Source organism: Apiospora aurea, assembly GCF_038362705.1.
Source record: "Apiospora aurea strain CBS 24483 chromosome Unknown utg000006l_segment0_segment0, whole genome shotgun sequence".
Taxonomy (NCBI): Eukaryota; Fungi; Ascomycota; class Sordariomycetes; order Amphisphaeriales; family Apiosporaceae; genus Apiospora; species Apiospora aurea.
In genome coordinates this window covers 2998096-3025199 of record NW_027117393.1, presented here as the reverse complement: position 1 = coordinate 3025199, position 27104 = coordinate 2998096, and the positions used below count along the sequence as shown (strand labels likewise).

Sequence of the window (27104 nt, the reverse complement as noted above, 5' to 3'; positions counted from 1 at the left end):
GATTGAGTTACTAGCTGTCAATGATGGTTGACCTAGGTTAGAAATAGGGGGTGGTGATGATTGCTCATCCCCTGGAGCTTCTTTAATCATTGAGACCCGGCTACGAAAGCCATATATATAGCACATCGATATACACATTCAATATGTGCGTACCCTATTTAATGAATAATACCACATTCGCTTATTCGTTGTACTTCTGGTCCTACATGGCGGGGCAGAATCAACTATATCCTACCCCCCACACCGTCTCTTTTTGTCGGTATCTGCTGATCCTTAGATCTTATATATCTACTTTTATATGCATGTATGCATCCGCCCTAGTGCCCCTGATCTGTAATGTCCACCCGATGAGTCTTGAACTTTCTCGCTGGCACCTTTTGTGCGAAGAGTATATCGAGTTCCTCGTACGTTCGTCCAGCAGTCTGGGATATGCGAGTCAGGGCCAGGATCACGCAGTACAGGAGAGACCTGGGCATGGGGATATAGTACTTACCTCGGGCACACGAAAGAAAGCCCAGACGTAGCAGAGGGCAGCGAGGCCACCGAAGAAAAAGCCCAGCTTTCCTTGCATGTTGGCCTCGTCGGGATTGATCATGTACGGAATGGCGACCGTCATGGCGATGCCGACGAGCGCCTGCGCCGCCGTGGCCACAGCGATGGTCTTGGACCGGACGCGGGTGGCGGAGCACTCGCCGAGGATGGTGAAGCAGACGGGGCCGACCGAGAGGTCGTAGGCGAAGTTCCAGACGAGCATGAGCGAGGACTCGGCCCAGGCCACGCCGGCGGGGCGGCCGGGGATGCAGTCGAGGATGCCGATGAGCAGCTGCAGGACCACGAGGGCCGAGAGGCCGTGGAGGTAGATGGGGCGCCGGCCGAAGACGGTGAGGAGGTACCAGGAGATTATGGTGGCGACGAAGCCGACGGCTTTTGGTCCCAGGGGAGATTCGAGTCAGCATTCCTTTATGTCCGCAGTTGCGTAGAGTTACTTGTGAAGGTTGGCCCACCTAAGAAACCGATACCCATGTCAAAGGCTTTGTCAGTCGGAAGGCCGGCCTTCACATGTCTATATTAGCCCGAGTTGCAAGAGTCGACAAATTGAGTGCTGTTAGGGGTTTGGCTAGATGCGAGAAACGGGCAGCAGTCCAAGGATGTAGCGGTTTCGGGAGGTTACATCACTACTGACCAGCTTGAAGAAATAGGTCCCATAGTTGATGAGATAGATGCCTATATAGTAGGTGAGCAATCGTTACTTGTTCTCATAGGCTCCATAGAGACAAACCAGAAAGTACTTGTATACTGTAAACGCCAATCGAGATCTCCGTCCGGCGTACATTCACGCTCTTAAAGCAATCCCAGTAAGTGCTCCCCGCCTCAATCTCCTGCTCGAGGCGGTCTGTCTCGGTGATGACAGCCAACGTGGCCGCGACGTCGACCTGCTTTGAGGACAGCCGGCGGAGGGCGTGCTCGGCCTCGGCGAAGCGCCCCTGGCGTACCAGCCACCAGGGGCTCTCGGGGATGAAGAGCATTCCCGGGATGATGATGGCGACCCAGAACCACTGCAGCGCGAAGGGGATACTATAAGCCCAGTGGTCGGTGAGCTGGGAGGTGCCGGCGGTGACGCCGTTGGCGAGCAGCTGGCCCATGACGAAGCACAGGTTGGTGTAGCTGGTCAGGACGCCGCGCAGGGCCAAGGGGCAGACCTCGGACGCGTAGGCGGGCGCGATGACGACGTAGCAGCCCAGCACGAGGCCGCCGAGGAGCTCGCCCGCGAGCAGCATGGGCAGCGAGCGCGCGAAGAACTGGATGAAGACGAGCCCGCCCGTGAGGACGACGCAGACGCCGAAGGTGCGCTTGCGGCCGAAGAGATCCATGGGGTAGGCGGAGATGAGGGCGCCGATTACTTGGCCGATGGGGTTGCCCATGGACAGGCCCGTTTGCCAGGGAGCGCCTTTTGGGGTTCCATTGAGTACTTCGAGTTACATGTGCTTTGGGCTGGGTTATATAGATGGCTGTAATCACTTACTGATGATGTACTGAACAAACAAACAGGCGTGATATTGTTAGCCTAGTCTCTGTAAGGGCTGAGGCAGTAGATATACTTACTTCTCCTTCATACTCGTAGCCAAAGTCGGCGGCAAATTGCGGTGTCGCATACAAGTTGCCCAGGAGCTGCGGATCAAAGGCGAGCATGATGACGCCGATGGAGACGAACATGGACCAGCCGACCGCGGCCGGGTAGAGCTTGACGGCCTGCCAGAAGGCGAGGCTATGCTCGTACTGGATGGCCTCGGCGAGGACGACTTGGTCGGCGCTGGTGGTGGTGGCGCCGCCGCGCTTGGGATCATCTGCCGTGTCGACGGTATTCATCGCGACAGGGGCACTAGCACTAGCAGTAGCAGTAGCAGCCGGGATCAGGTTTGTTGTTGAATCCTGGTCGCCTTCTTCTCCGGCAGCACTCGTGGTACTGCTAAACTACAGAAATCTTGAACTCAATGCGTTGTTTGCGATAATATATGCAAACACAAGGGACAGCAACAAGAAGCGGAGAGACAAGGGAGGGCGGACTGACAATTGGCGACGACACGCGACAACGGAGACATGCTGATCGTCGTCGGCTCCTGCCTCCATGGTCGGTAGGGGGTGGCAGGTACTTATCCTGATTGTCCTCTGCTCCCTTCTTATCGAATCAGCAGGCATGCCGTGCCGTGCCGTGCCGCGCAGTGCAGTGCAGTGCAGCCCCCCCCCCGGCAATCCTAGCCGAATTTAGCCGGCACGCCCAGCGATGCACGCCACTGTCTCTCACTTATCTAGCAAGCGAAAATTAGGATTCTTGAAAGAGGAAGAATCCCGATGCGGTATATGTATGTGTTAGTGATACGAGTGATGCAGGCAAATAGTGAGGTCGTAATACTACTGGATGAAGTAGCCAGGGGGAGGTGAGTTGGTGGGAAGGTTACAGTGAGAGTTGGTGGAGAGTGGAGTAGGTGGTAACTTGGGGAGGGAGAAGTTGCAGCGGCTGGGCAGCCTGGACTTCCCCGGAGTTTCCCTCGACTCCCTGGAAATGGCGGGGTACACATACTCAAGTACAAGTATCCAACCCGAGCGCTAATGCATCCAGTCTGATGATGTCCGACTACCTACTACCTTACATCATGTACCTCGTATATGTACATCGGCCCCTTGCCTACATATTATGCTATACATTATACGACATGTCGTGTCAAGAGAACGAAGAATAGCAGAAGGAAGCACATTATGTTCATGGGTATAGATTGGAAGCCAGCTGCTATCTGTCTCTACCTTGGGGCGATAGCAGCAACGTCTCTCCCGGCATGACCTTGCATATCACCGTCCCGGAGCCCGTATCCAGCTCGACGTGCTCGAACCCGTCCAATTCCACGTGTCGCGGCTGGCCATCGATTTCAACGTGCCCCTGTTGGTTCCGACCTCCCTGCGGACTGGCTGTCTGGACATAGAACGTAGATCCGCTGCTCCGTCTTCGCAGCGAGCTGACCCGGCCGAGGCTCGGCCTCATCGGGCCGCCCCCCTTCGACATCATCGACCCCGCGTCGAAATGGACGAAGAAACCGCTCTCCGGGTGGTTTCGCTGCTGCCTCGTGGTGGGCCGCGGCTCCCGGAGCATCTGGAGCAGGGTCCGTCCGTCCTTGAGGAAAAACGTGGTGATGGGCAGGATGTTTGCGGCCATGATCAGGAAGTTCATAACGAGACTATTCTCCAATGTATCAGTATACTCGAGTCGCATTGCATATACAGACCAGAAGTATTGTTGGGTAGGGGAAGGAGAATGCGCCACTTCCCAAGTATTGGGCAACTTACACTGCGAGGATTGTACCGACTGGCTGAGGCAGGTACCTGTCCTCGCTAGTGGTGAGGGAGATGAAATACATCTTGACCGTTATTGTCACGGCGATGCTAAGGCAATTACCAGTATCAGCCATAGTCCCGCAAAGCTTGCCGCTGGTGCCTTTGCCTCATGACTTACATCAAATTCGCCACCGAGAGAAAGCAGAAGCCCCATTTCAGCCCGCGCCGCGCCGTGGCCGAATTCTGGTGCACCACGATCAATACGATGAAGGCCATGTAGAACTGTGAGAACAAATCGAAGACTATCATTATGGCGAGGTCAGTTCAGGTGATCAAAAAGGGAAACTCAATGCGTAAGGGCGGGCTGCCGACTCACTGCCTTGGACGTATTCGAGACTATGCCGGGTATGCAACGCCCAACACTGCCCATCGGTGCCTGGGGTCCAGAAGTTCGACATAGGTTGGCATTGGAACAGGCTGGCAGCGATGAAGGCGAAGTTCACCAAGCCAATGACCAGGATCTGGATCTCGAGCACGCGCCTCCAGATGTCTACTTGGAGGAGCGGCACCAGCGAGAAGCATATCGCCGTTTTGGCGGAAGTGGCGCCGAGTATCAACCACGGTTGCGCAAAGAAGTCGGCCTCCAAGGCCGCTTGGGGCTTGTCCCAGTTTACCGTCTCTACTATTATGAAGAGGTTGCTGACGCCTCCCAACGCCTAGCGAAGCGGGAGAGGAGCATCATGGTCAGCCGAAAAACGTAGATAGGTAGGCAGGCAAAATGCACATGGTAAGCGGCGACGAGGACGGGGCGGATGCCATGTCTCCTTAAACGGTTGTGTAAGAAAGAGTAAGTGGATGAGCAAGGGGGTTTGTGTGCGTGCGAGACAGGGAGTGATTCTCACCATAGCCAAGCCGACGAACCGGTTGGCCCAGTGTGTTTCTCCCTTGTCGGCCCGGCTGACGAATATCCTCATGGCGCACGTCCATAATGCGACGACATTGGTCAATATCGACACCGCCAGAAGGATCTTTCCTTGATCCGGCGTGGTTGATGGCACGCTGCCTTCGTCCGGGATGGTGTCCGACATGGTGATGATGGTGACATGAACGACAGTAGTTGACCACACGGAATGCGAGCTCGGGGGTGAGGGTAGGAAGTTAGAATCGAGACCCGTCGACAATGAGCTAGACAGTCGTGCTGATGGCACCAGATTATTCACGTGCCGGGTCGGATTATGGTGTTCCTGAGTATACAAGCGTGTGTGTCTGTGTGTGTGGACGGCAGCCAGCACTTTTGCTTTCAGGGTCGTTGATCTTGTTTATACGGCGATTCGTTCTTGTTTCTAGTGTGTATGGAACCGAAACACACCCCTGGCGAGACGGCAGAAGTTGGAAGAGGGAAGAAAAGAAGAAGCTGACAATCACGATTCTATGTAATCCACGTTTCGTTGACCCCTTTCGAGATAGACTTTTTTGCAAAACGGCAGCAACTACCATTTGTATATGTATAGCTTGGCTCGGAGGAGCCTAGAAACAAGTCGCAGCCACGGGTAGGGATCGGTTCAGGTCGTCAAGTCCAGGAAGAGTGTTTTTTCTGATAGTCTTGTTTTTCCGAGCGCGGGTGCTTCTTTTTGTTCTCGCCAAGCCACGAGAGATTGCACCTTCCCCGGACCAGAGGGATAGGGCAAGGCTTTCTATTTTGAGGCAGGGCAGTCATGGCCTTGATGCACACATGCCGGGTTGGGCTGCGTTGGATCACTTCAGCTGTTCCGACATCCCACCATGACGGATACTGTGGGCACCCGAGGCCTTTCTATTATCAGGGAGTTGGCGATAAGAAACATGCCTCGAGTTGATTGAGGCCTCACAGACGATAACCCAAGGCAGAGAGAGGATCCAAGGGGGCGGTGCCGTGCCGTGGGGTCGCATTTGCCACTGATGCTTCTGTCGTCTGCGATTGCTATATCTGGCCCCTGGCCTGCTGGTGTTGCAACCCATTTTAAGGTTTCGGCAGAAGTGACGCTTTGGCAGGGGTGACCCCCTGGAGGATGCACATATCCCATCCGGCTCAAGGGGGCGGCTCGGCTGTTCTCGATAATCATCGCCAACTGCCGGTTTCTGGTGTACGGGAAAAATCAGTCCGTACGAGTGTCATAAGCACGAGTAATACTCAACAAACCGTTTATCGTTCAGACAAGCACTATTCTCCATCTAACAGTCAAAACATCTCGGGCTCGGGCGGACGAACAATGCCAAATCCGACAATTGACCCGAGACTCGTGTGTGGGGAAACGGCATTATGCTGACGTAGCTACAGGCACAATGCCTGGATTGCCTGATCTAGAGTTGGAGCGCATGAAATGGCAATGCCCTGGTGCTTCGCTTTGGGCGAGCAAGAACTGTCGACGTTTGATCGACGCCTAGAACGGTCTGTTAAGGGGAAAAAAACAGCAACCATCTCCACAAAAGACCTGGCCGTCTCATCTCGTGTCTGGAAACATCACCAGACAATAGGCGCCATTCAACTGAGTCGCGCTCGGGATGTCGTGATGCATAGGGGGACGGGACTGGGACTGGGGCTACGCAGGTACACATAGATAGCCCAGTGAAAGAAATGCATTGCTGGCATTGATGCTGCAGGTAAGCGGAAACATAAATTATTTACCTACATACATACTTTGATAGTCGTCACACCACTCCTCTAGAACCTGGCCTCAACCTTCTTCAGGGTGTCTTGCAGTGCCCAGGCACTGGACTTGCTCTTGCTGCGAACGGCTGCTGCCTGGGCTGCGGTGAAGCCCTTGGCTTCGATAGCTGGGTTGTAACCCAGTTTGTTGATCGTACCGATCGTGGCAGAGTCCAGCTTCGGCGCCTCACTCCGGTCTGGTCGGGAATAAACAGTTACGACGACGGCTCCTCCCAGACCCAAATTATGTTGCAGCGCGTATTTGGTGTGGGGGAAGTCCCGATTGTTCGCCCATCCCCTAAGGTGCCAGACTAGCTCTGCGCATTGCGCAATGCCGGTAGCGCCGAGAGGGTGGCCCTTCGAGATCAGGCCACCAGAGGGGTTGATGACCATCTTGCCGCCATAGGTGATGTCGCCCTTCCGTACCATTTCGTGGGCCTTGCCCTTTTCGCAGAGACCGAGCGCATCAATGGTGATCATCTCATTCGCAGAGAAACAGTCATGGAGCTCGCAGACCTGGACATCACCGGGAGCGATACCTGCCTCGGCCATAGCCATCTTCGCTGCGTACTTGGACATCTCAAACCCCATCAAATCAATTGAGCTCTTCGAAAACAGGCTCGGGGCATCCGTCGCAAGACATTGGCCAGCAATGAGGATTGCGCGGTCCTTCAGGTGCGGCCTGGCATCGAGAAATTCCTGCGAGACCAAGACAGCCGCGGCGCCGCCATCCGAGGTAGGGCAGCACTGCAGCTTAGTAAGGGGTTCGTGGATCATGGGCGCCTTCATGATCTGCTCATGTGTGTAGACGTCTTGAAACTGCGAGTAAGGGTTCTTGCCAGAGTGCAGGTGATTGATGCGGCCAATCTCGGCGAAATCCTCCAGCTTAGCGCCATACCTGCGGCGGTGTTGTGTTAGGGGCCACAGCTCCTTCCACACCACGGGGAGGGCCGACTTACTTCTCCATGTATTCTCGTCCCGCATTACCGAACATCTGGGCTGCGCCGGGGGCATTGGTGACGCCTCTGGTCTCGGCCATCATCATGCCGCTCGTGCCGGTGGGGTTCTCTCTGTCGTTGAAGAAGCTCTGGAGACTGCCGGGCATCATCTTCTCAAAGCCCACGACCAGGATGCAGTCGGCCCCGCCATAGGCAATGGTGGTTCTGGCCATGGCAAGGCCGGTCGAGCCGGTCGAGCAATTGTTGTTGACGTTGACGATGGGAATCTGGGTCATGCCGAACTGGTAGAAGACTCGCTGGCCGCAGGTCGAGTCGCCGTAGCAGTAGCAGGCAATGCCCTGCTCAACATCGTCGTAGTTGATCTGGGCATCTAGCATGGCTTTGACGCCAGCTTCGAAGCCCAGTTCGGTGTAGTCGACCTTGCCGCGGGGCTTGATGAACTTGGTCATGCCCACGCCCAGGACGTAGACAGGGGCTTTCTGTTTGGACGGCATCTTGACGGCCAATCTGACAAACAAACAACCACTCACTTGCTTACCTAACTTGGCGCTGGGCTTGAAACAAGTTACTGTAGATGGGCGCGTTGGCAGTGGAGTGGTAAGTGTCCTGGTTGATGTCGGTGTCGCGTCGAAATCCGGGGTAGGTGAGGCTAAAGTATCTAGCTGCGCGGGTATTGATTTATGTGGTTTTTGACCCGCCGGCCGCTACCCCATGAATCTGTGCAATGATGGCCGTTGCGGTGCGACAGGCAAGCGCGGGGGAACACTGGCCAGTGGCCACACAGCGTCAGCATGGACCGAGGTATTGTCCGATTCGGTCATAGTGCGAGACGTGGAGCTGACGGCGACAAAAGTCAAAGGTACAACATCAATCAACAATACGACCCCCTCTTCCGATTGATTGACGAGGTGACCTCTCCATGCGACATGAACTGCACGCCACAAGGCCACAATTCTGGCCACAAGCCCTCCCGCGGCGGCCGCAAACCCCGTCTGCAAATCAGAGGTAGCAATGGTAGGTACGCTTGCCGAGGTGCTCGGGTAGGAGCTCTCTTGTAGATACTGGCATACTGCAGGTGTGGATGCGGGCGTGGGGGGCGGCGGTAGTTGGCAACCAACATTGTCGGGAATCAACCGACTCGGCTGCACTACTACTATGTGTATTATTGAGTAGTGTCTGGTAGTAATAGCGAGGCGAGGTCAACTGTCGCCTCGCACTCGCGCTGGCATGTTATTCAGGCGAATGCAGGTATGTAGGTAACCGCATCGCACAGGCAGGTCCGTGCGACCTTGTAGGTACAGTAGGTAGATTGACATGTCATGTCATATGGTGTTTATGGTATGAGAATGAGATGGCCATACAAAACAGAGCCTAGACGGATCGCGGCAACGAGCTTGGAATCTCTCGACCGCGAAATCCCCTCTCGAGTACTGCTCGAGATCCGGGCTTCTCCTGTCCTGGGAAGAAAAACCCCGAGGTCAAGCCGGGTGCTGAGCGGCAGGCGGGTTGCCTAATTTTGATTCGCGTGGCCAAGAGGCTCAGGGCTCCCACCGTTTTGGGAGGACTGCCGCAAAGGGGAAAGCGCAGGCCAATAGATCTGTGCTGATAGATTGAGTGCGAGATGCACTAGGGATGACAAGTCGGGTCCCCACTCCGCGCCCAAGCTAGTCCTCGACGGATCCTCCTATACTATATACATGCATATACTCGTCCAAACCCGATAATCACGGATCAGGTCGACACTGTCCTGAAAAGATGCCCCGAAAATTCTCGACGGCCGGAACCTTATTACTGAGCCACGCCCATGGACTCATGGGGACCACCTGCCCTCCTAAAGGCCGGTCCTGCACAAGCCCCTTTCGGGTTTTATTTTTTGGGTACCGGAGGTCTACGGATCAAGTAGGAACTGACAGTCTCGCGCATCGGGATTTGGACGCGCCCCATGCCAACTTGGCCCGGGTCAGTCTTGGCCAGGCCCGGCCGAGCACTTTTCATGGATCTTGAGATGGTCACTCTCCTCTCTTGTCAGTATCCCACTTCCCTGGTTTCATGGCTCCATCAAACCATCGTAAGACCCCAGTGCCAGGACCCCACATGAGAACTTTTGTGGCAGTTCCGACTCAATACTGTGCTGTGCTGTCATACATGTACCAATGCTAACTGTGTTAGAGTTTAGTCTAGCACTATACGGCGAGGAATAGCCGGGGGTGTGCGGTCACCGGCGGAACTTGCCACTGCCACTATACAAGGCCTGGGTATGGGCGCCGTACAGAGAAACAGCACTGGAAACGGTCGCTCTTGCTAGGTGCGAGATGGCCATGCTTGTAGGGAACCATATCAAAGAAGTCGAGAGCGATATGCTCAAGTGTCCGTGTAAATGCATCTCCTGTTGATATTCCGCCCAGACACACGTGGGCAGCCAGCCACCGAATGACACATGCCGAGAAGAAAACGCATGCTAGCCTGACTCAATCGCCAGGAGAAGACCACAATAGCGCCATTCCTATCCGTGGTACCGGTATTTCAAAGAGGGTCAGAGATTTACGCCATCCGTGGATCCTTTCAACCATACATATTCGACTACTAAGCATTATCACCGAAAATTCCATGCTCACTGATCCAGATCCGTCTTCGACTCTCCGCGATGGGCTGCTCTCTGAGACCCTTTCAACTGAATCAAGTTTGGCTTCGGTGCAAATGAGAATGACGGTAGTATGTTACTTTAAAGGACTTAAACTCACATAGAATACAATAACATCGATGAGTGGATTCAACCCTAGCCTTGGATGCCGCGTGTTAGGAACGTACCAATTCGACGGCAGAAACAGTTGTGTAACCTTCAAAGGTACTCCTCTGTACTGGGTGAACTTCAAGTCGTTTGCTTCTACAATGTCTTGGAGCAGCGGTACCTGCGGCAAACAGTGCTTTTGATTGGCGAAGTCTGACCGGACGCAATCCGGCTTCGGTTCTCCAATCGGAATATTCAGCTCCAAGCGAGCTGGTTGCTCTGCGGTGTTACACATAGGTTTTCTGTTTGGCTGATAAAGACCGCGAAGCCATGCAAAGAATAGGAACCCCAATGCAGCTGAAGTCGTGGGCGTCTCGCCCTCACGTCCATCGACTCAAGGTTGGTCCAGGTTGCAGTTCACACGAATCAGAACCCCCCTAAGCTGGAAACGCACCAATCAAGGGACCGCGATTCGAAAAAGTATCGATAGATTGCTGTATGCAATTTCTCCCTGTAGCGGCAGCCCCCCAGTCGCTATGCATGCGACATTACTGGTGGATCAGCCGAAGCGGAACGAGGTCCCGAAGACTTACTTACAGCGCGCGTGTGTACATGCGAGGGTTTTGCAGGACCGGTGGGCAGGCAACCAGCGGAGCCGGAGGCGCCTCCGCTATCAAAAAGAAGGTTCATTTCGTCCTTTGTAAGGCTGGCTGTGTCCGCCCGCCTCTCTTCTGCACGCACAAAACCCAACCCTATTCCGACATCGTCCATGTCCCTCGACTTCTGTCTTTCTAGCCACTACTTGGGCTCTTTCCTCCGAAATATCCGGCATGGGAGCCGACTGCTTGTTTGTACAGTCCCAAAGCTATATATGCTCGATCGCAATACGCTGGCTCGAAACTCGTCACCTACACGAATGACCCAACCCCGAGTCGATCTTCAACAAGAACCAACCTTGCAACAAAGCTACCATCATGTTCCATCACGTTGGCGAGTGGCGGCACTATTAAGAACCCTTCGAAATTCCTTGGCATGGGACCATCCATGCCAATACGCACTTCGAATGCCCCTTTCGAACGTCAAGCCAGGAGACTCCTCCTCTGCGCTTGCGTAAGATGAACCAGTGTGCAGCCGAACCGATACCGAAGACCAAACTGCGATTAGCTAGCTACCGGAAACCTCATCTCGATCTTGCCGGTCCCTAGACCTCGACCGTATCGACCAAAGGAACCCCCATTTGAACAATACCCAGACGCCGAGAAACCCAATTACAACAACAGGGCTTTCGACGAGTAGTAATGGATCAAGTGATCTTAACCTTTGTACGCTTGCATTCATCAAGATGCGCAGGGATAACGCATCACCATCACTCGGCGGTATGGCCAGGCCTCTCTTGCAGTATACATATAGGTGAGGTAGTACAAGCAAACCTGCAGCCGGGAACACTGCTTGGTGCAGGCTGGAGAGAGCAAAGTCCTCTCCGAAGATTATACTACAAGCCATACAAGCCATACAAGCCATATCATAGGCCTCGAAGGCAACGTCCACGAGATGGAGGCCTTCGCGGGCTGATGAGGGATGCTAACAAAGCAAACATTTCTTGCCCGGATTTCGTCACCATGCTATTTGCCCTAGATGGCCAGTATAAGATAAGTTGCAAAACCAAAACCGTGCACGGCGACGGTAACGGCGGAATACCTTTTTCTATCCCCTTCGCCTCTTTCTCCGATGCTTAACAAGTGTTGTGCATGCGCAAATCGAAAGCGGGAATGGATCAAGGGCCAACTCGAAGCACATCTTGCTGGCTGATGTGTTAACTTGTGTCCTTGTCTTGGTTGGCTAATCGCAGTTTTTGGAGCGCGGGAGGGCCAATCTGCAGCAGCAGCGGCAGCAGCAGCAGCCAGCCAGCCAGCCAGCCAGCCAGATGCTGGGCCAGATGCTAGTCGCTCGGTTAGTTGCTTATCTTTCCCCAGTCCGCCCCCAGACCGCGGTGAGGGCCGGAAGGGCTTAAGCGATGTCGATTTCAGGGATAGAGCTAATTGAGTTTGGTAGGGTGGTTTTTTACAGGACAGCTCGGTAAGAGGAGAAATTCAAAATCATGCAACAATGGAGGGCAACAATGAACGGACGAGACGATACTCGCATTGTTACGCAAAGCGTGCGTCCATGCCTAGCCCCCATTGATCAGTGGCGTCGCAATAGCGCCGTTCTGGCCGTTGACCTGAGGAAAATTGCATGGTGGGTGGTGGCCAGGCCGATTCTGGCCAACCTAGTGGGTTTCCCTCTGGAACAGGTCAAGACAAGAGACCAGCTTCAAGAACGCCCAAACTCTCCTCGCTCGCACCGAGTTTCGACTTACCTCTCTTTCATTTCCTTTCCTACCCATCTCCATACTCACGCTGGCGTTTTTTTGCAGGAGCCGAAACCTGTGCCCATGGCCGCCTGCCGGTTTGGCTTCGCTGGAGCCGACGCTCGTCTCGCTGCTGGGCTGGCAAGGCAACATGGCTACAAGCTTCCTGCCCCCGTCAGTCAGTAGCACCTCTCCGCCGTTTGTGCTAAATCTACTGTCCCCACGACCAGGGGCGCTTACATGCAACCCCCAGGAGGGGTGACCTGTTCCGGATACGTCCGGCATCCGCTCCGCTGTCCATTGGTTTGAGCTACCGGAAAAGGTCTTGTTCCATTGACCTGGGTTTGGGCGCGAGGCTCAACAACTGGAGATGAAGCTGGTGTGTACCTACCAAGATCAGCCTAATCAGCATCAGATTGGGCGAGGCATAGAGGGCAGCATCAGCATTGGCGATACACTACTGCCTTAACACACCGACACTCACTAGCATTCTGCCCCCAAACCCGCCGATTGCACAGGGCACCCAGCGCTGGAATACCACGCAACGAACACCAGCTCGACCGTCTACAACACTCCATCCACGGGCGCTTCACTTCAGCCTTCTCCCGCACCCTTCACACTCCGTCCATTCGGGCATTCATACAACGGGGCGGGCACGGCTTGTCTCGTGACTTGGGCCAAAACTAACCCATATGCATTTTGATCCCAGGCGATTGGCACCCTCGTTTCCGTCGACCACCGACCATACCATGACACTTGCCCTTCGTCCGAGGCAGACTGATGGGAAACTTGAAAGCGACATGGTCCACACCGTTCAACACGCCACAACCGCCACTTGCACCAGCCTCACTATTTCCTCGCAGGGTTCTGGGCGATTAACATAATCCATCGTGCGGTTCAAGCGCTGGGAGGATTGTTCGTTTCGGGTTCGCACTGGGTGTAGGATTGCCAATCCCGGTTGTGTCGCCTGGGCATCGTTGGCAGCACACCCGAGAAGCTGCCACTTGCAGGTCATGTCGCGTTCGCTGCGCCCATTGCTGCCCGCCGGCCGTGGACAACAAAATAGCTCCGACTCGTCGCCTACTCCCCAGGTACCCAAGCGAACTGCAAGCAAGGCCGCCTGCGAGGCCTGCCGCCGCAGAAAGTCCAAGGTTGTTTTGCCCATCTTCCACACGGATCGGTTGTTTTCTTCTGTATGCGCGACTGACTGTCCACTACTTAGTGTACCGCCGAGCGACCGCGGTGTGCTATCTGTGTTGAGCGACAGACTCCCTGCGAATACAAAACCCTCCCGACGGAAACCCACCTCACCGCGCAGAAGCGCCGATTGACTGACCTCCAGGCAAAATGCGAGGCCTACGAGGATCTCTACACGATCCTCAGGAGTCGACAGGGACCCGACGCGGACATAGTTCTTCGACGGATTCGAGCCGGCGACGATGTTGCAGCTATCGTGAAAACCATGCAAGCCGGCGACCTTCTCCTCCAACTCCGCCTCCGAGCCCCGGATCGATTTCGATATGAGTTCCCATACATACGAGAAATGCCACCCAATCTGGACGGCGACGCCCGGTCCAACCCGTACTTGGGATCAACACTACATCAAAGGGCTCTAATCCATCCCTCCCCACGCCAATCGCCCGCCGTCGATCTGGAGACGATCATGTCGGATGAATCGCAGAGGATGTTCTTGGTGCCCTACCATACGGCTGAGATGGCCGATCCCAAACTTGAGTCGGCCGATATTGCAAAGTGGACAGCTGTGACTCCCGACAACATGCTTCTGCGCCGCCTTTTGAAGATATACTTCATCTTCGAATATCCGTTTCACCCTTTTTTCCACAAGGACCTCTTTCTTGATGATTTGTTGAGCGGGGATCTCCGATTCTGTTCACCTCTTCTCGTGAATGCAGTGCTTGCAGCCGCATGGGTGGGTTTTCCGCATATACTATTTGCCCCGTTGCGAATCGCTGACCCTTCCATAGCACGGAAACAGCGAGTTCAAGTCTCGGGCTGCTTATTGGCACCCCGATAATATGGGGTATCGGTTTCTGGCGGAGGCCAAACGACTCTTGGAGCTCGATCAGGGATCTCCCAAGATCACGACCGTGCAGGCTGCTGCGATCCTCAATTCGGTTTGCATCATAAATGGCATTGACGAGTTAGGATGGCCATTTTTACTCAAATCTCTGAGTCTGGCGCGACAGCTTGATCTTTTTGTTCACAGCCGAGAGTCGAGCCGTTTGTGGCAGATCGTTGCTGGTACCACGGCCTGGAGTCTGTTCAACTGGCAAGCGTAAGCAAGACATCACTGCTTTTCGGGAATTGATAGATACTAAGACCGGCGTACAGTGCAGTCTGTTACCACAATTTCAGGCCGCCATTGGTGGATGAGCCACCCACCTGCCCACTGCCGAACCCTGACGCTGAGCCGGACTACTATGGCGATGTGCGAGTCAAGTTTCCGGGGAGCGACACGGCTACAAGCATCTCCAACGGTGCCGTCTTTAGGGCCATCTCAGAGTTTCGCGAGATTATGAATGAAGTTGCCCAGAAATCGTTCAAAGAGCCACAAAGCTCGAGTTGCATAACGTTAAATGACGCCTATGGCGCATATGGTAAACTGCAGATCTGGTAAGTGCGCCCTATCAATTGGCAAGTATCCGGCGCTCGCACGTCCTGCCGACTCCCCGTGTAACATAGTGCATCTTCGTTGGTCTCATACTAAACGAACTCAGGTACCAGCGACTTCCAGAGGCTCTGACCCCTGATCGAATAGCTCTGCCAAGCCATTTGAAGCTTCAGTGAGTTTGATCCGGCTCGCCCTCTCAATCACTAGCCTGTTCTAATCCAAATACCCCGAACCAGCATGCATTTCCACATACTCCTGGTGGGCTTGTTTGAACCCTATATGCATATCGAACCGGCGAGCAATCATCCTGCGCCGGAATTGATTGTAGCCAAGTCAAAGGCTTGCTTCGAGACTCTCGTTCGCATCTACTACCTTCGTCATGGCTTCGAGTCTTACGACACCACATTGTTACAGTTTCTCCCGATGCTTGCATTCGGCACGTTGAGCGATTTGAGAGATGCGGATAAGAAGGATGTCGACTCTGAAAAGCGGAAAAGCCTTATCTCGACCCTGGTCCTATGCGCCAAGGGCATATGGGAACAAGGGCGGAACTACTACGGCGCAGAAGCTGTCTTCCATTTCCTCCTGGGCTCACTGCGCCCTGAGGACTCGGAGCTCTCGGAGGTATTGAAGCGCGAGGTTGCGAGCTGCGACGATGAGGACGACAGGATGGCCATAATGATTCGTGAGGTTCGGTCGCAATGGCCTATTGGTGTCTACAGCGCAACAAAGGAGCCCATTGACCATTCACTGCACGAATTCATCCGCTGGTTGGAACCACAAGCCAGCAAAGGCAAATCAACCGAAACCAATCGCTTCAATCTGACCGCCAATGGAGGATGGGTCAGATACCAGCCTTAGCCCTTAACCAACCACACGCAACGAAATATGCTCAAGAGGCCAGGCATCTTTACGTTGTGGACTTGGGTCCTTCTTCACGACCCTTCGAATGCGATCCGCTGTGCGAGGTCGGAGTCGAAAACGGGGTTGCCCTCCCCCTTTGCCACCGCAACCTTGTGCCAATTTATGACAGTGGATCATTACCCAGAACTAGAAAGTCCGACTTGCCGGGTCGGGTGCCGGTTAATTCAGTTTCACGAGGCAGAGAAGTCTCCAGACGACGATAGTCTTTTTGACTTGGTCGTCGGTCTTTGAGTCCAGTGCACAGGCAGGCGAGACCAGACATGCCCCAATGCTTGATGGAATAGGGATTCAAGCCCATAGTGTGCCCTGTACATTATCTGGGCTTCCACGATCCTACGAACCGAATTGGAACCCCCATGGCCAACGTTTTGAAAGCAATTGAAGCCGTGGAGAGCATTGATGGGACTGAGCGGGTACGTGAGTGGACGGCAAAGGCGAAAGCTTTTGCCCGCTAAAAAATAACATGCCTCTTTCGTTGAGCATTTGTATTTCTTTCCAAATCGAGGGCGAGTGGCGTGGCATCTGCCATTCGCAGCATATGGGCCTGCTCGGTAGCCAGTAAGGTCACCGAAGTCTGGAAATTCGACGTTATATATCACTTGTTTCGCATCTTGGTGGCGGCGATTCTATCTTAATGGTACTGAAAGGCGTCGGCCGACATTTGCGGATTGTTTTTGTTTTCTTCTAGATACCTCGTCTACATGTCTTGTTTTGCATTTCTACGACACATACATACATACATACATACATACATACATACACACACACACTATGAAACCTAGCAATTAGAAATGATACATGAGGAGTTAAACCGAACCTGGCGCTACGAACTGGCAAGTACCCCTTGAGTACCCCTTCGACGTAGTTTGCCGCTGTGTATCAACGGGACATTCAAACCGAAGGCTGCAGGGGTGATGCATATGCCCCTGTCTGTCTATATATATATCACCGCTTATTGCATGTCACACACTAAGCGGTTTTTCTTTTCTTTTTCTAAACGCTGCTACATTTACAGAAGATTCCGAAAGAGATATACTGTATCGTATTATAGTCACCCAGGAGAACATGAAATCCGGGCTTGAGTGGAGTTCAGAGTACCTATCGTCGTGTACGAACCAATTAATCATATCTCATGACGAGGTAAGTCGGTCCTCGACCGCATTGCATACTAGACGTGAGCAACTAGGATCACTGCTGTAGATAGACATTTTGCTTATTGTTCAGCTACACACCCCCTGTGGCTATAGAGACGCTTTGGTTCAATTGTACGCACGAAAGCTGTCTAGTCTAACTATCTATCTTTGTGATTCTATTCCTGCGGCCTGTACACTGGGACGGTCTTGCCGTCGTAGACGTTTCCACTGCTGTCGTACGGCGACTTCTCCCCGGCGAGCTCCTTCCAGATACTCTGCACCATCGGCAGCACGCCCTGGCCGCCGGCCCCGACCAGCTTCAGGTTGGGCGGCGGGACGGGGAGCTGGTTCGCCGTCTCGTTGTGGAGAAAGCCGGCGTACGACAACGAGTTGTCCAGCGCCGCCAAGTTGGCCGGGTCCCGGTTCGCGTGGCCCGTCGCGTCGGCGACAAACTGGAACACGTTGGCGGCCGCGTCGTAGCGGCCCAGGTTCGGCAGATCCCAGTTGCTCTGCGCCGTCGCGAGGACCGAGTAGTGCGTGTAGAAGGTGGCGTCCTCGGTGCCCTCGAGGCTTTTCGGGACGCCCGTGCCCAGCAGCAGCGAGGCGATGCGGTTCGGCTGGTCGTAGCTGTCGGCCTCGTCGTACGTCAGCTGGATCACCGTGCGCTCTTTCCCGAGACTGTTCTTGTCCTTGTCGTCTTTGAGCAGCGGGAGCAGGAACTCGCGCGCCCACTTGGTCGCGTACTCGAGCGTCGTGTTGTGCCCGTCGTTCCGCATGTCCGGCGACATCATGACGTATTGCGGGACAGTGCCCGCCGCGAGGTCGCGCTTGAAGGCTTCGAAGGATCGGAGCTGTGCCAGGCATGTGCCGTTCTTGTTGATGCTGTCGAAGGAGGCGAAATGGCTGGTCGCGGGGGATTCCCCCCGTTGGCTGTCAGCGTTACAGTACAAACGTATTGGTTTGGTGTAACCGCTCAAATGTAGTACCGGGAGTGTTCTCATAGCCGAGCAATGACTTCAACCTACTTGTGCTTCTTCACGTAGTCCCATGTACCGTTCGCATCGAGGCTGAAGTCGGCCAGGTAGCCGGGCCCCGGCATGTGTTCGTAGTAGCCGGCCCAGCTGATGCCGCGCGTCTCGAGGACGTCGACGATGGTCGAGACATTGTCGGGCACGCGCACGCTCTCGTCGTGGTTCAGGCCGAAGTGGTCGCCGGCCACGGAGGCGAGGTAGTTGGGCTGGCTGGGGTGCGTGTTGGCATAGTAGCGGGTCTGCAGGATGCCGTAGCGCTTCAGGATGGCGAAGTCGGGGTCTTTGATCACTTGCGCGAAGTCCTACATTGACGGGTCGTAGAGGTCGGGTTATTTTGAGGAAATACTCCCAAGGCAGAGGAGAGGGAGAGAGAGCAATGGCGGCGGCTCGACGGGCGAACTTACCTGGTTCTCGAGCCAGATGCTGATAAACCTATCGAAGACCCGCCCGGGGAAGATGGCACTATTTGCGGGCGCTAGGCCGACGAGGAAGCCCACTAAAAGTAGGCGCAGGAAGTTATTCGACATCGCTAAAAACAACGCTGGATAAGCATGGCCCGCCCGACTTGTCGTTGTATACAACAACAGACAATCTAGTAACAAGGCTTTGTTTGGGGCGCTCGGGTTTTCAGATGAGAAATGCCACAATTCAGGTCTCAGGGGCAGGTCGCGAGCCGTGTCTACGCGGCTCGCTATAGGCCAGAGCATCATTTCATTGCAACGAGACAGACGGTAAACCTTGCTGCCAGAGCTGTGGCAGCTAACCTCCAGGCTATCTATCTTCCCTACACCATATATATTCAATCCAAGTATACATGGAACTTTCTGACCTGATTGGGTTTCCAGCACCAATGCTTCCCCCCCTTTCTATCTGCTGTCATCCGATGTTGCGCTCATGTTGGGTCGTAAGTCTTATTTATTGCAGAACAATCCACGCAGTAATTAGGTGTTGGCCATCCTGTTTTCGATGGCAGGAGCGGTGCATTAAAGTTGCAACAGCCAACAACCAACCATGGATTCATCATATTATTTAGTATTTGTACTCGGCTCAGTTTCTATTTACTCCGAGAAACCCTGACCAGAGTAAGCGAACGAGTCACTGCGAAATGCCGTTTGACGCGTGTGTTGGTAGGCGGGTGGTGGTAGTGTTTGGTTGAATCCTTGGGTTTGTCAGCTCGCGGGATTTTCGCCCATGCTCGGACTTCCGACATCTCCGAGCGTGAGATTTCCCTATTGCTCCGGATACCTTCAAAGTCAGCAAAGGCCCCCCCCATGGTATCACCGCCCATCCGTGTCCCGGCCCATTGTAAACTCAGCTCGAGTAATCTTATCAATCTCTGATCTCTGAATCAACTATCGTGGCTAGCTTCCTTTCGTTGTGCTGCTGCTCCGGGTTGGCCACCCGCCCGAGATATACCAACCTCATCATCAGCAACCACCATGGTGGACACAACGGCAGACACCACGGCGGCCGCACCGGAAAAGATCACCCATCCGCTCCACCCAGAGGGCGGACAAGATGACGATCACAACGACGAGGGCTCGCACTCTCATGATGATTCAGCTGCTAGTCACCCGCCGCGCAAAAGACAGCGGGTCCGTCTGTCGTGTCTAGAGTGCCGCCGCCGCAAGCTGTCTTGCTCAAGAGAACTTCCCTGCGACCGTTGTGTCAAGTCCGGCACCCCCGAACGATGTACTTAGTAAGTGGAACTTCCTGCGCTTGTGTTGCAACAAACCACTGCTTGCATGAAACCTTCTTGTGCTACCCGGCTCGTCGGGTTTATATATACATACATATACATGCACCTACACAAATGGCCCAGGCTCGTATAGGTGCTCGGCCGAAGTCGCACTTGCTCGGCGATATGTTTCCTACAACCCCGTCCAGGCCGGACTGTGGATTGGTGGTCTACCAAAAACGCCGCCATGCTCACTGAGTTTAGCAACCACATCGGCTTCGTTTTGGCGGCGCATGCTGTCATCTTCGATCACTTACTGGCTGTAACGCGTACCTGTTATGAGAGTTCCTTTGGCTTAGTCACTCAAGATAGCGTGGGTGGTTATATAGACTGACCATCTGGTATAGTGAGGCCCGCCCCCGTGGAGATGGTTTGGCATCTGATAGAGCATCCTCGGCCCTTCTATCAGACCATGGCCTTGTGTCCTTACACACCGGCGACAGCTCCCATCCCCGTCGGGATATCGAGCCCTCTGTCCTCAGAGACGCTGCCCGGGACCATGACAGGATCAAAAGGCTCGAGCTCGAAGTTTCCCAACTCCGAAACGCACTATCAAAGCAGACATCGCCGGATGGCACGACTGTAGCCTCCCCATCGACGTTGCGAGAGGGGCTCAAGGAAAGCCCGGCGGCCCCGGTCGAAGCGCCACCTGGCTGTGCCAACGAACCCTCCGACGGTCTCGAATGCCAATTTGTGAAGGGTAACCAGTTCAAAGCGCGTTACTTCGGTCCACACAACTCCTGGTCCTCTTTCTATCAACTACGTAAGGATCTTCTGTTGTTGCCTTCCTTCCCCGAGCCGAACATGGCGTACTCAAGAACCAAAGCTAACGTTATGTCGTCGTAGATGGATTAATGCCGTTCATGAAGGAGACAGCTAATCAGTGGTTAAGACCACTGAACATACAGAGTAAAGATCGAGTGAAGCGCAAGGAGGACCGTGACAAGCGGTTCTTGGAGCCCGATGCGTCACTCGAAGCTCTGTTGCCCCCAAAGACGGAAGTCGACCTGCTCGTCAACAAGTACTTGGACCATTTCGAGCAACTTCACCGAATCCTCCATATTCCCTCCTTTCGGCGCGAGTACAACAGTTTCTGGGACCCTACTACCCCTAGATACGCTGCTTTCACTGCACTAGTTCTCGCTATACTCTCGATATCAAACTCTCTAGATGAGCATGCGGCCAAATTTGTCGGTGTCAAGTCGAGCTCGTACCAGACCGCGGAGAGATGGATCAAGGCTTGCGATGTTTGGCTAGATAAACAGAGCCAGAAACACCGCAAACTCATCCACTATCAGATCATATGTCTCCTGCACGTCGCCAGGAGAATCAACGTCATCAAGAAAAAGAGACAGTGGGCATCCTCGGCTGCTCTGGTGGCTAACGGCATCTCGGTTGGCCTTCACCGTGACCCAGACTCCGTCTCCACCAAAATCACCCCCTTTTACAGTGAGATGAGGAGGCGCCTCTGGGCCACCATGATGGAGTTTGACATCCAATCCTCCTTCGAGCAAGGTCTCCCCACCATGCTGAGTCAGCTGGACATCCAGGCCAGGGCACCCCGGAATATAGAGGACGATGCCTTCGATGAGGATTCAGAGTCGCTCCCGGCGTCACGTCCCGCAGACAGGTACACGTTCGCCTCCTATCAGCACATCAGCCGACAAAGCTTACAGCTACGTCTGGAACTTAGTCAGGTCCTGTCTGGACCTACTCCGCATTGGGACTGGGACCAAGCTACCAAGTATCGCGACTTGGTTCTCCAAGAGATTGATTCGCTGCCTCCGTTGGACCAGTTAACGAAAGACGCGGATGCCGTTTCTCAACCCATCCTCGGATACACGTTGCTTCATTTGCAGCTGCGACAGTATCTCATTCCACTGCACCAACCTTTTCTGAAGCTCCGCCAGTTCAACTCGAAGTACCAAGTGGCTGAGTATTTCTATTATAATGCAGCCCGGGACCTTGTTCTCATGCATGACCGCCTCTTCCAGCAAGGGATGAGGGCATTATATTTCCTGCGAGACGATGCGTCGAATGCGGCAATGAACTTGGCCCACGTTTCACTTCTCCAACCCAAAGGTTAGTGGTAGTGCGCGGGAGACAATCACAAGCCCCCAATCTATATACCCCCATCTATCACCTTCGTCCAAATTGATTGCCTACCGTTTTTGCTAATAGTCGACGTCTCAGAATCACTCGGGCTTATTGTGGCGAACTCGAATGATACAATACGACTCATGGAGAAGTGCGTGGCGATGAAAGAAGATCGAATACTTCGAGTCGGCAACAACGACCCTTGGGGTTATTCGTCCCTGTGTGCCGGGATTGGCTTATTGGAGACACACTTGGGCATCAAAACCCCGGATGCTGCTAAAGCGTCATCGGCGGAACGATTTATCAGCCTCCACTACAAGCTTCTGGCTTACCAGACGGTAGATACCAGTCAGCCGCCCAGCGGTCCAGAGTCCTATAATGGGCCCAAGGTACGGCGTTTAAAACTTCAAACCCCATCCACGTGAAAATAAATAAAAATAGAATGACACTAACCCGTGAGATATCTAGCCAAATACGCCTTCTTCCATCTACGGGGCGTCCCCCCTGAGCTCTTCCTTGGGAATGGCCTCTACTACCGTTGCGGCAACGCCTACTCTCCCGTCCGCGGCAATGCCTGGATGGCTCATGCCCATGGCCGATCCGGGCCAGTCGAGCCAAGTATTTGGCCCCAATCCAGACTACAATCTCGACTTACTCGGCACGAATTTGAACGACCTGTGGGGCATCGATTTCAATGAGAATTTCATTTGAGTGTAGCTATATGAGTAAAACCTTGGTGGCAAGGAGGCGTTAATTGCATAGCCTGTGTGTATGCTGGTGGATTGGGAGCGGCAATGTGAGTGTAAAAAAAAAGAAACACTTCTCTGTTGTGTGCGTGTCTAGGGGTTTTGTTTTGTACGAGTTCAAAAACGTCCATATATACCACTCTCGTCAAATGTATTGATACGCCGTATTCAAACGGTCCCGCCATCTCTCTCAGTATAGATAAACCCCTCCATGCGTCCCGTCAAACTTTCCTTCCTCCTCCAGTCTCCGCAGGCACGCCTTGACTCGCTGCACGATCTTCCTCCCGTACTCCGGGCCCAGCGGCGGCATCGCGGCCGCCTGATTCGCCTTGAGGAGCGGTACCTTCGTTACTGTGGTCGGTTTGCAACCGCCGATCCTGCTACCCAGCAAGACCTCCTCGCCTATAGTCTCGATGAGCCCGTCGTCGCAGGCGCCGCCGAACACGACCGCCCTCGGCCGCAGCGCTTCGCTCGTGCCGTATCTTCGGCTGCCCAGGCGGCTGCTCGGCGTGGGAGGCGCTTGGCCGCGCAGGACGCTGGCGATCTCGCGGCTCGCGTTTTCGGCGTCGATGATGAAGTGTACTACTGTATAGGGGGCAAATGGGGGGCAACGGTTGGTCTCAATTCTCATGTAAGGGTGTATGTGTATGTGTATGTATGTGGCTCCCTTTTCTCGTATGGTTCTTCCACGGTACGACTCTCGCCTCTTTCTTTCGTAGACGCATGATGATAACACAAGAAAACGCACCGTCGTACTCTGGCTTGAGACTCTGAATCACCCCGGCGCCGACTTGTTCCGTCTTGCAACAGACTATGATGGGCATTGGGCCCTGAGGCCTTTGTTGATTAGTTCCCCCATCGCGCATGATCCTGGGGAAACGTATAGGTTTCTGTCGTTATCCTTAGCCCGACTCGCGATACAACAGAAATAGGCGTCTGTTTCTAGCGTTTTCCAGGTGAAACGAAGTCATGGGTCTGTTTCTATTGTGAACACAAGTGGGAGGAAGGGAGAAAGGGGGCATTTACCATTTTATTTAATCCTTAGGCAGCTGCAAGCAGCAGGCCGCAAGGGGTTCGTGAGGAGTAGCAGGCAGGCGGCACTGTCGTACGGTCTACCAGAGCTTGCTGCTGCACGTTTCGTGTAACCGGATTGGGTTGGCATGTCTCGGGTGGACAGCACCAATGCGTGCCGCAGCCGAGCAGCAATACCTTTGCCAGCATGCCGAATGAGAAGGGGAAAAAGACCAACAGGGTTCAAGTCGGCATTTCTTCTTATTCCTAATTTGGGGGACCATGTGACACATTTTGTCAGTAAATGAGGGCTGTAACAGGATCAGCTTTTCCGTGGTATGTGTCAGCGCTTATCAGAAGCCACCCCTCGATGGGATGACAACGGCGGCCAAGCAATTGCCGAGTCACAGTTATTGTTATATCCTCTCAAAGACATATAGATATGGTCGTTCTTCGATACAGCGACATCATGGGGATTATTGGGCCTGGTAAACCGTGGAGTCTGATCGCAAGTACTAGTAGCAGTAGTACTTGTAAGTAGTAGTCCGATTCCTGAGCAACGCGGTGCATAGTGGCTCAACTCGGGCATTTATTGGGGCGTCAGCTTACACAGAACCGTATCGTGGGCCATGTTTCTATTCTAGCCCGCACACACACCTTGGAATTCCAGGGGCTCCTCACCTGCCAAACCAGTGCAATACAAGTACATGCATACTTGTGTATGTGGGTGCTTACTCGCCAACCTCCTCCCAATGCCTAACATGAGGTCTGGAGATCACAAATTGGGCTTATTCAATTTGATGAGGAGGTAAAATACATTTTCATTTATATCCATTTATAAAACAGTCGTATATATTTGTTTCTTAAATACTAATAGGTTTAGGCTCGTATCGTTCGTAATTGAGGGAATCCGCCAAAGCTAACACAATTTCCGTCTATATCCCATAGATCATTATTCAGCTGCACATCATGACACATACACGCTCAATAAGGACAAAAACAAACATTAACACTTCTTCGCAACCTGCCAGCCCGACAGATGGAACCGGGCGAAGCCAAACATGACCATGGACAGCGTCGTGACGGCGGCGGCCCAGGCGTGAGCCCCCGTGTAGCTGCCGCCCATGGCGCCTTGGAGGGCGCCGCCGATGGGCGGGCCCGTGAGCGACGCGAACGAGACCACGGCGAAGGCCATGCCGAGGCGGGTGCCGACCATGTCGAGGCGCTCGGTGATGCTGGCGACGGTGGTGGGGATGAGGCACTGGAAGGCGCCCGCCGAGATGCCGTAGAAGACGGTGAAGACGTAGTACTGCGTCACGCTCCCCACGGCGAACCAGCACCACGTCACAATGGTCCAGAAAAAGGCCACCGGGATCAGCACGTTGATCGGGCCGATGCGGTCGGCCACCAGCGGCGGGATCACGCGGAACGGCATCCCGGCGCCATTAAGGATGATGACGAGGATCGAGGCCTTGGAATAATCGAGACCCAGAACTTCGTTGCCATACGAAGCAATCTTTTTGTGGCGTGTTAGCGAGATAATCAATGGCTCGGAGGGGGAAAAAGGCAAATGGAGGGATGCCTAGGTGGGCAATACGTACATAATAGAAGGCATAGTAGTTGGCCCACATTAGACAGAATAAGCCGGCAACAAAGCCTACATAAACGACCTCCTTGAAGGCACTAACATCAACCAAAGGACCCGACTTCCGCGGCGGAAGTCGCGGCCTCATGAAGGCAAAAACGACAGCTAGGCAGCCCAGATTAATAAAGGCCAAGACCCTAGCAGTCCAGCCAAAGCCCAGCGTGGGAATAAGCTGGCGTACGACGAGAGGGTAGATTATGCCGCCGGCCGAATTACCCGTCGTCGCCAGGCCCACGGCAAGGGCACGGCGGTCCTTGAAATAGGTGGCCACCAGGGCCAGGGACGGGGTGAAGAAGATTCCGCCACCAATGCCGGTGAGGATGCCCTGGGTCAGCATCAGGCTCCAGTAGCTCGTCGAAATGCTCATGAGGAACATGCCGAGGACCTGGAGCACGGCGCCGACCAGGAAGGTGGGTAGGAACAGGCCGGCGTCCAGCAAGCGGCCGGAGAAGGCGCCGATTATCAGCGTCAGGAACGTCTGGACAGAGCCGATCCAGGAGATCTGGGAGGGGGTCTTGTCCATGGTCAGCGTGTAGTGCGTCTGGAAGGCGCCAAAGGAGTTGACGTAGCCCCAGGTCGTAAAAATAACGAGCCAACCGCAGGCGACTTGTGTCCACTATACGGACCTCACGTTAGCAATCCCGCATAGGAAACCCACTGACTTAGGCGCCATCTCGGCGCCTTTCTTGGCACACCCGCGCGTGTGCATATGGGGTAGATTAGGTGACTTACAGCCTTACGGCCGCCGTCTGGTGGAGGCGGCGGCTCGGGTAGGTCCCGCGTTGTTAGGCGCGTGGCAACCTGGGTGAGGGCATTGGAGGCGACCCTACGGAGATCCTCTGATGCTCGTGGTATGTAACTTCCTCGCTCCCCGGTCCTCGAGGGCCTCAAGGCCCCGTCGTCTCGGCTGGGAAGCGGTGGTATAGACTCGCCGTCCGTGTCGTCGGGCACGTCTGAGCGGATGGGCGTGCCTGGCCCACCCGGACCGTGGGGCGCCGCCGTCTCGATGATTTTGGGCGGCGAACGTTCGTCATCTTTCTCGTTGATTATCCCCATCTTGTCACTGCCTGCTTGAATTCTAGATAGTGAGAAAGAGGACACACCGAACTAGAATGGATCGGAGCGAGCCATTCCTAAATAATAGCCTGCCGCTGGGGTGTGGATTTCTTTTCCTTCGGTCCTCAAACTCCATCTTTTTTACACTCGCGTTTCCCATGGTTGGGCCAAGCCAGCCCACAATGCGGTGGGTTGGGCCACGGGGTGGCATTAAACCGAGAAGGAGAACGCGAGCGTGGCGAGCTCATCCCAAGTGACCGTGTCGTCCTGACACAGCGACAGGCTTCGATTCGGCTGGCCGGTCGTCGGCCCCAATTTACGTACTGCAGGTGGTGCCGACGACGCTCGATGGCTACGACCTTAAGCGAAAAAGTGGATGGGCCCTTGGCTGTAAGGCCTGTAAGCCACCCACCCTGGTAGCGTAAGATAAGCGTATCGGCATTTATGATGCGACGTCTGAATGGCTCTGGAAACTGCGAGTTCTGCTGCTTGGCATCCCAACCGCGGCTATCCCTGTGGCGCCCAAAAAGCCCCAAAAGGGTG

The 27104-nt window shown here is 54.3% G+C and overlaps 9 protein-coding genes across 9 annotated transcripts; 3 read left to right on the top strand and 6 right to left on the bottom strand.

Annotated features, from left to right (window-relative positions):
• Positions 1 to 317: 317 nt before the first annotated feature.
• On the bottom strand, positions 318 to 2367 carry PG986_009502 (maltose permease; the record flags this gene model as incomplete). Its single annotated transcript, XM_066845724.1, has 7 exons — positions 318 to 422; positions 494 to 924; positions 1005 to 1053; positions 1184 to 1224; positions 1298 to 1948; positions 2024 to 2033; positions 2104 to 2367. 7 exons carry the CDS (start codon positions 2365 to 2367, stop codon positions 318 to 320), a joined length of 1551 nt encoding a protein of 516 aa, XP_066698122.1.
• Positions 2368 to 3286: 919 nt separating this feature from the next.
• Positions 3287 to 4913, bottom strand: PG986_009501 (uncharacterized protein; the record flags this gene model as incomplete). The annotated part of the gene is made up of 5 exons (XM_066845723.1): positions 3287 to 3728; positions 3838 to 3933; positions 4004 to 4127; positions 4202 to 4541; positions 4728 to 4913. 5 exons carry the CDS (start codon positions 4911 to 4913, stop codon positions 3287 to 3289), a joined length of 1188 nt encoding a protein of 395 aa, XP_066698121.1.
• A 1613-nt stretch (positions 4914 to 6526) lies between these two features.
• On the bottom strand, positions 6527 to 7964 carry PG986_009500 (thiolase-like protein; the record flags this gene model as incomplete). The annotated part of the gene is made up of 2 exons (XM_066845722.1): positions 6527 to 7409; positions 7471 to 7964. The coding sequence occupies 2 exons, from the start codon at positions 7962 to 7964 to the stop codon at positions 6527 to 6529; spliced, it is 1377 nt and encodes a 458-aa protein (XP_066698120.1).
• A 4353-nt stretch (positions 7965 to 12317) lies between these two features.
• Positions 12318 to 12734, top strand: PG986_009499 (uncharacterized protein; the record flags this gene model as incomplete). The annotated part of the gene is made up of 1 exon (XM_066845721.1): positions 12318 to 12734. One exon carries the CDS (start codon positions 12318 to 12320, stop codon positions 12732 to 12734), a length of 417 nt encoding a protein of 138 aa, XP_066698119.1.
• An 827-nt stretch (positions 12735 to 13561) lies between these two features.
• Positions 13562 to 16041, top strand: PG986_009498 (Nitrogen assimilation transcription factor nirA; the record flags this gene model as incomplete). Its single annotated transcript, XM_066845720.1, has 6 exons — positions 13562 to 13699; positions 13771 to 14478; positions 14534 to 14844; positions 14901 to 15182; positions 15287 to 15352; positions 15417 to 16041. 6 exons carry the CDS (start codon positions 13562 to 13564, stop codon positions 16039 to 16041), a joined length of 2130 nt encoding a protein of 709 aa, XP_066698118.1.
• Positions 16042 to 17413: 1372 nt separating this feature from the next.
• Positions 17414 to 18795, bottom strand: PG986_009497 (phosphoesterase; the record flags this gene model as incomplete). The annotated part of the gene is made up of 3 exons (XM_066845719.1): positions 17414 to 18167; positions 18263 to 18570; positions 18673 to 18795. The coding sequence occupies 3 exons, from the start codon at positions 18793 to 18795 to the stop codon at positions 17414 to 17416; spliced, it is 1185 nt and encodes a 394-aa protein (XP_066698117.1).
• A 912-nt stretch (positions 18796 to 19707) lies between these two features.
• PG986_009496 (uncharacterized protein) lies at positions 19708 to 22814 on the top strand (the record flags this gene model as incomplete). Its single annotated transcript, XM_066845718.1, has 5 exons — positions 19708 to 19967; positions 20354 to 20769; positions 20853 to 22088; positions 22200 to 22492; positions 22572 to 22814. The coding sequence occupies 5 exons, from the start codon at positions 19708 to 19710 to the stop codon at positions 22812 to 22814; spliced, it is 2448 nt and encodes an 815-aa protein (XP_066698116.1).
• Positions 22815 to 23039: 225 nt separating this feature from the next.
• On the bottom strand, positions 23040 to 23673 carry PG986_009495 (uncharacterized protein; the record flags this gene model as incomplete). Its single annotated transcript, XM_066845717.1, has 2 exons — positions 23040 to 23434; positions 23598 to 23673. 2 exons carry the CDS (start codon positions 23671 to 23673, stop codon positions 23040 to 23042), a joined length of 471 nt encoding a protein of 156 aa, XP_066698115.1.
• Positions 23674 to 24866: 1193 nt separating this feature from the next.
• Positions 24867 to 26561, bottom strand: PG986_009494 (MFS-type transporter; the record flags this gene model as incomplete). Its single annotated transcript, XM_066845716.1, has 3 exons — positions 24867 to 25376; positions 25462 to 26121; positions 26238 to 26561. The coding sequence occupies 3 exons, from the start codon at positions 26559 to 26561 to the stop codon at positions 24867 to 24869; spliced, it is 1494 nt and encodes a 497-aa protein (XP_066698114.1).
• Positions 26562 to 27104: the final 543 nt, after the last annotated feature.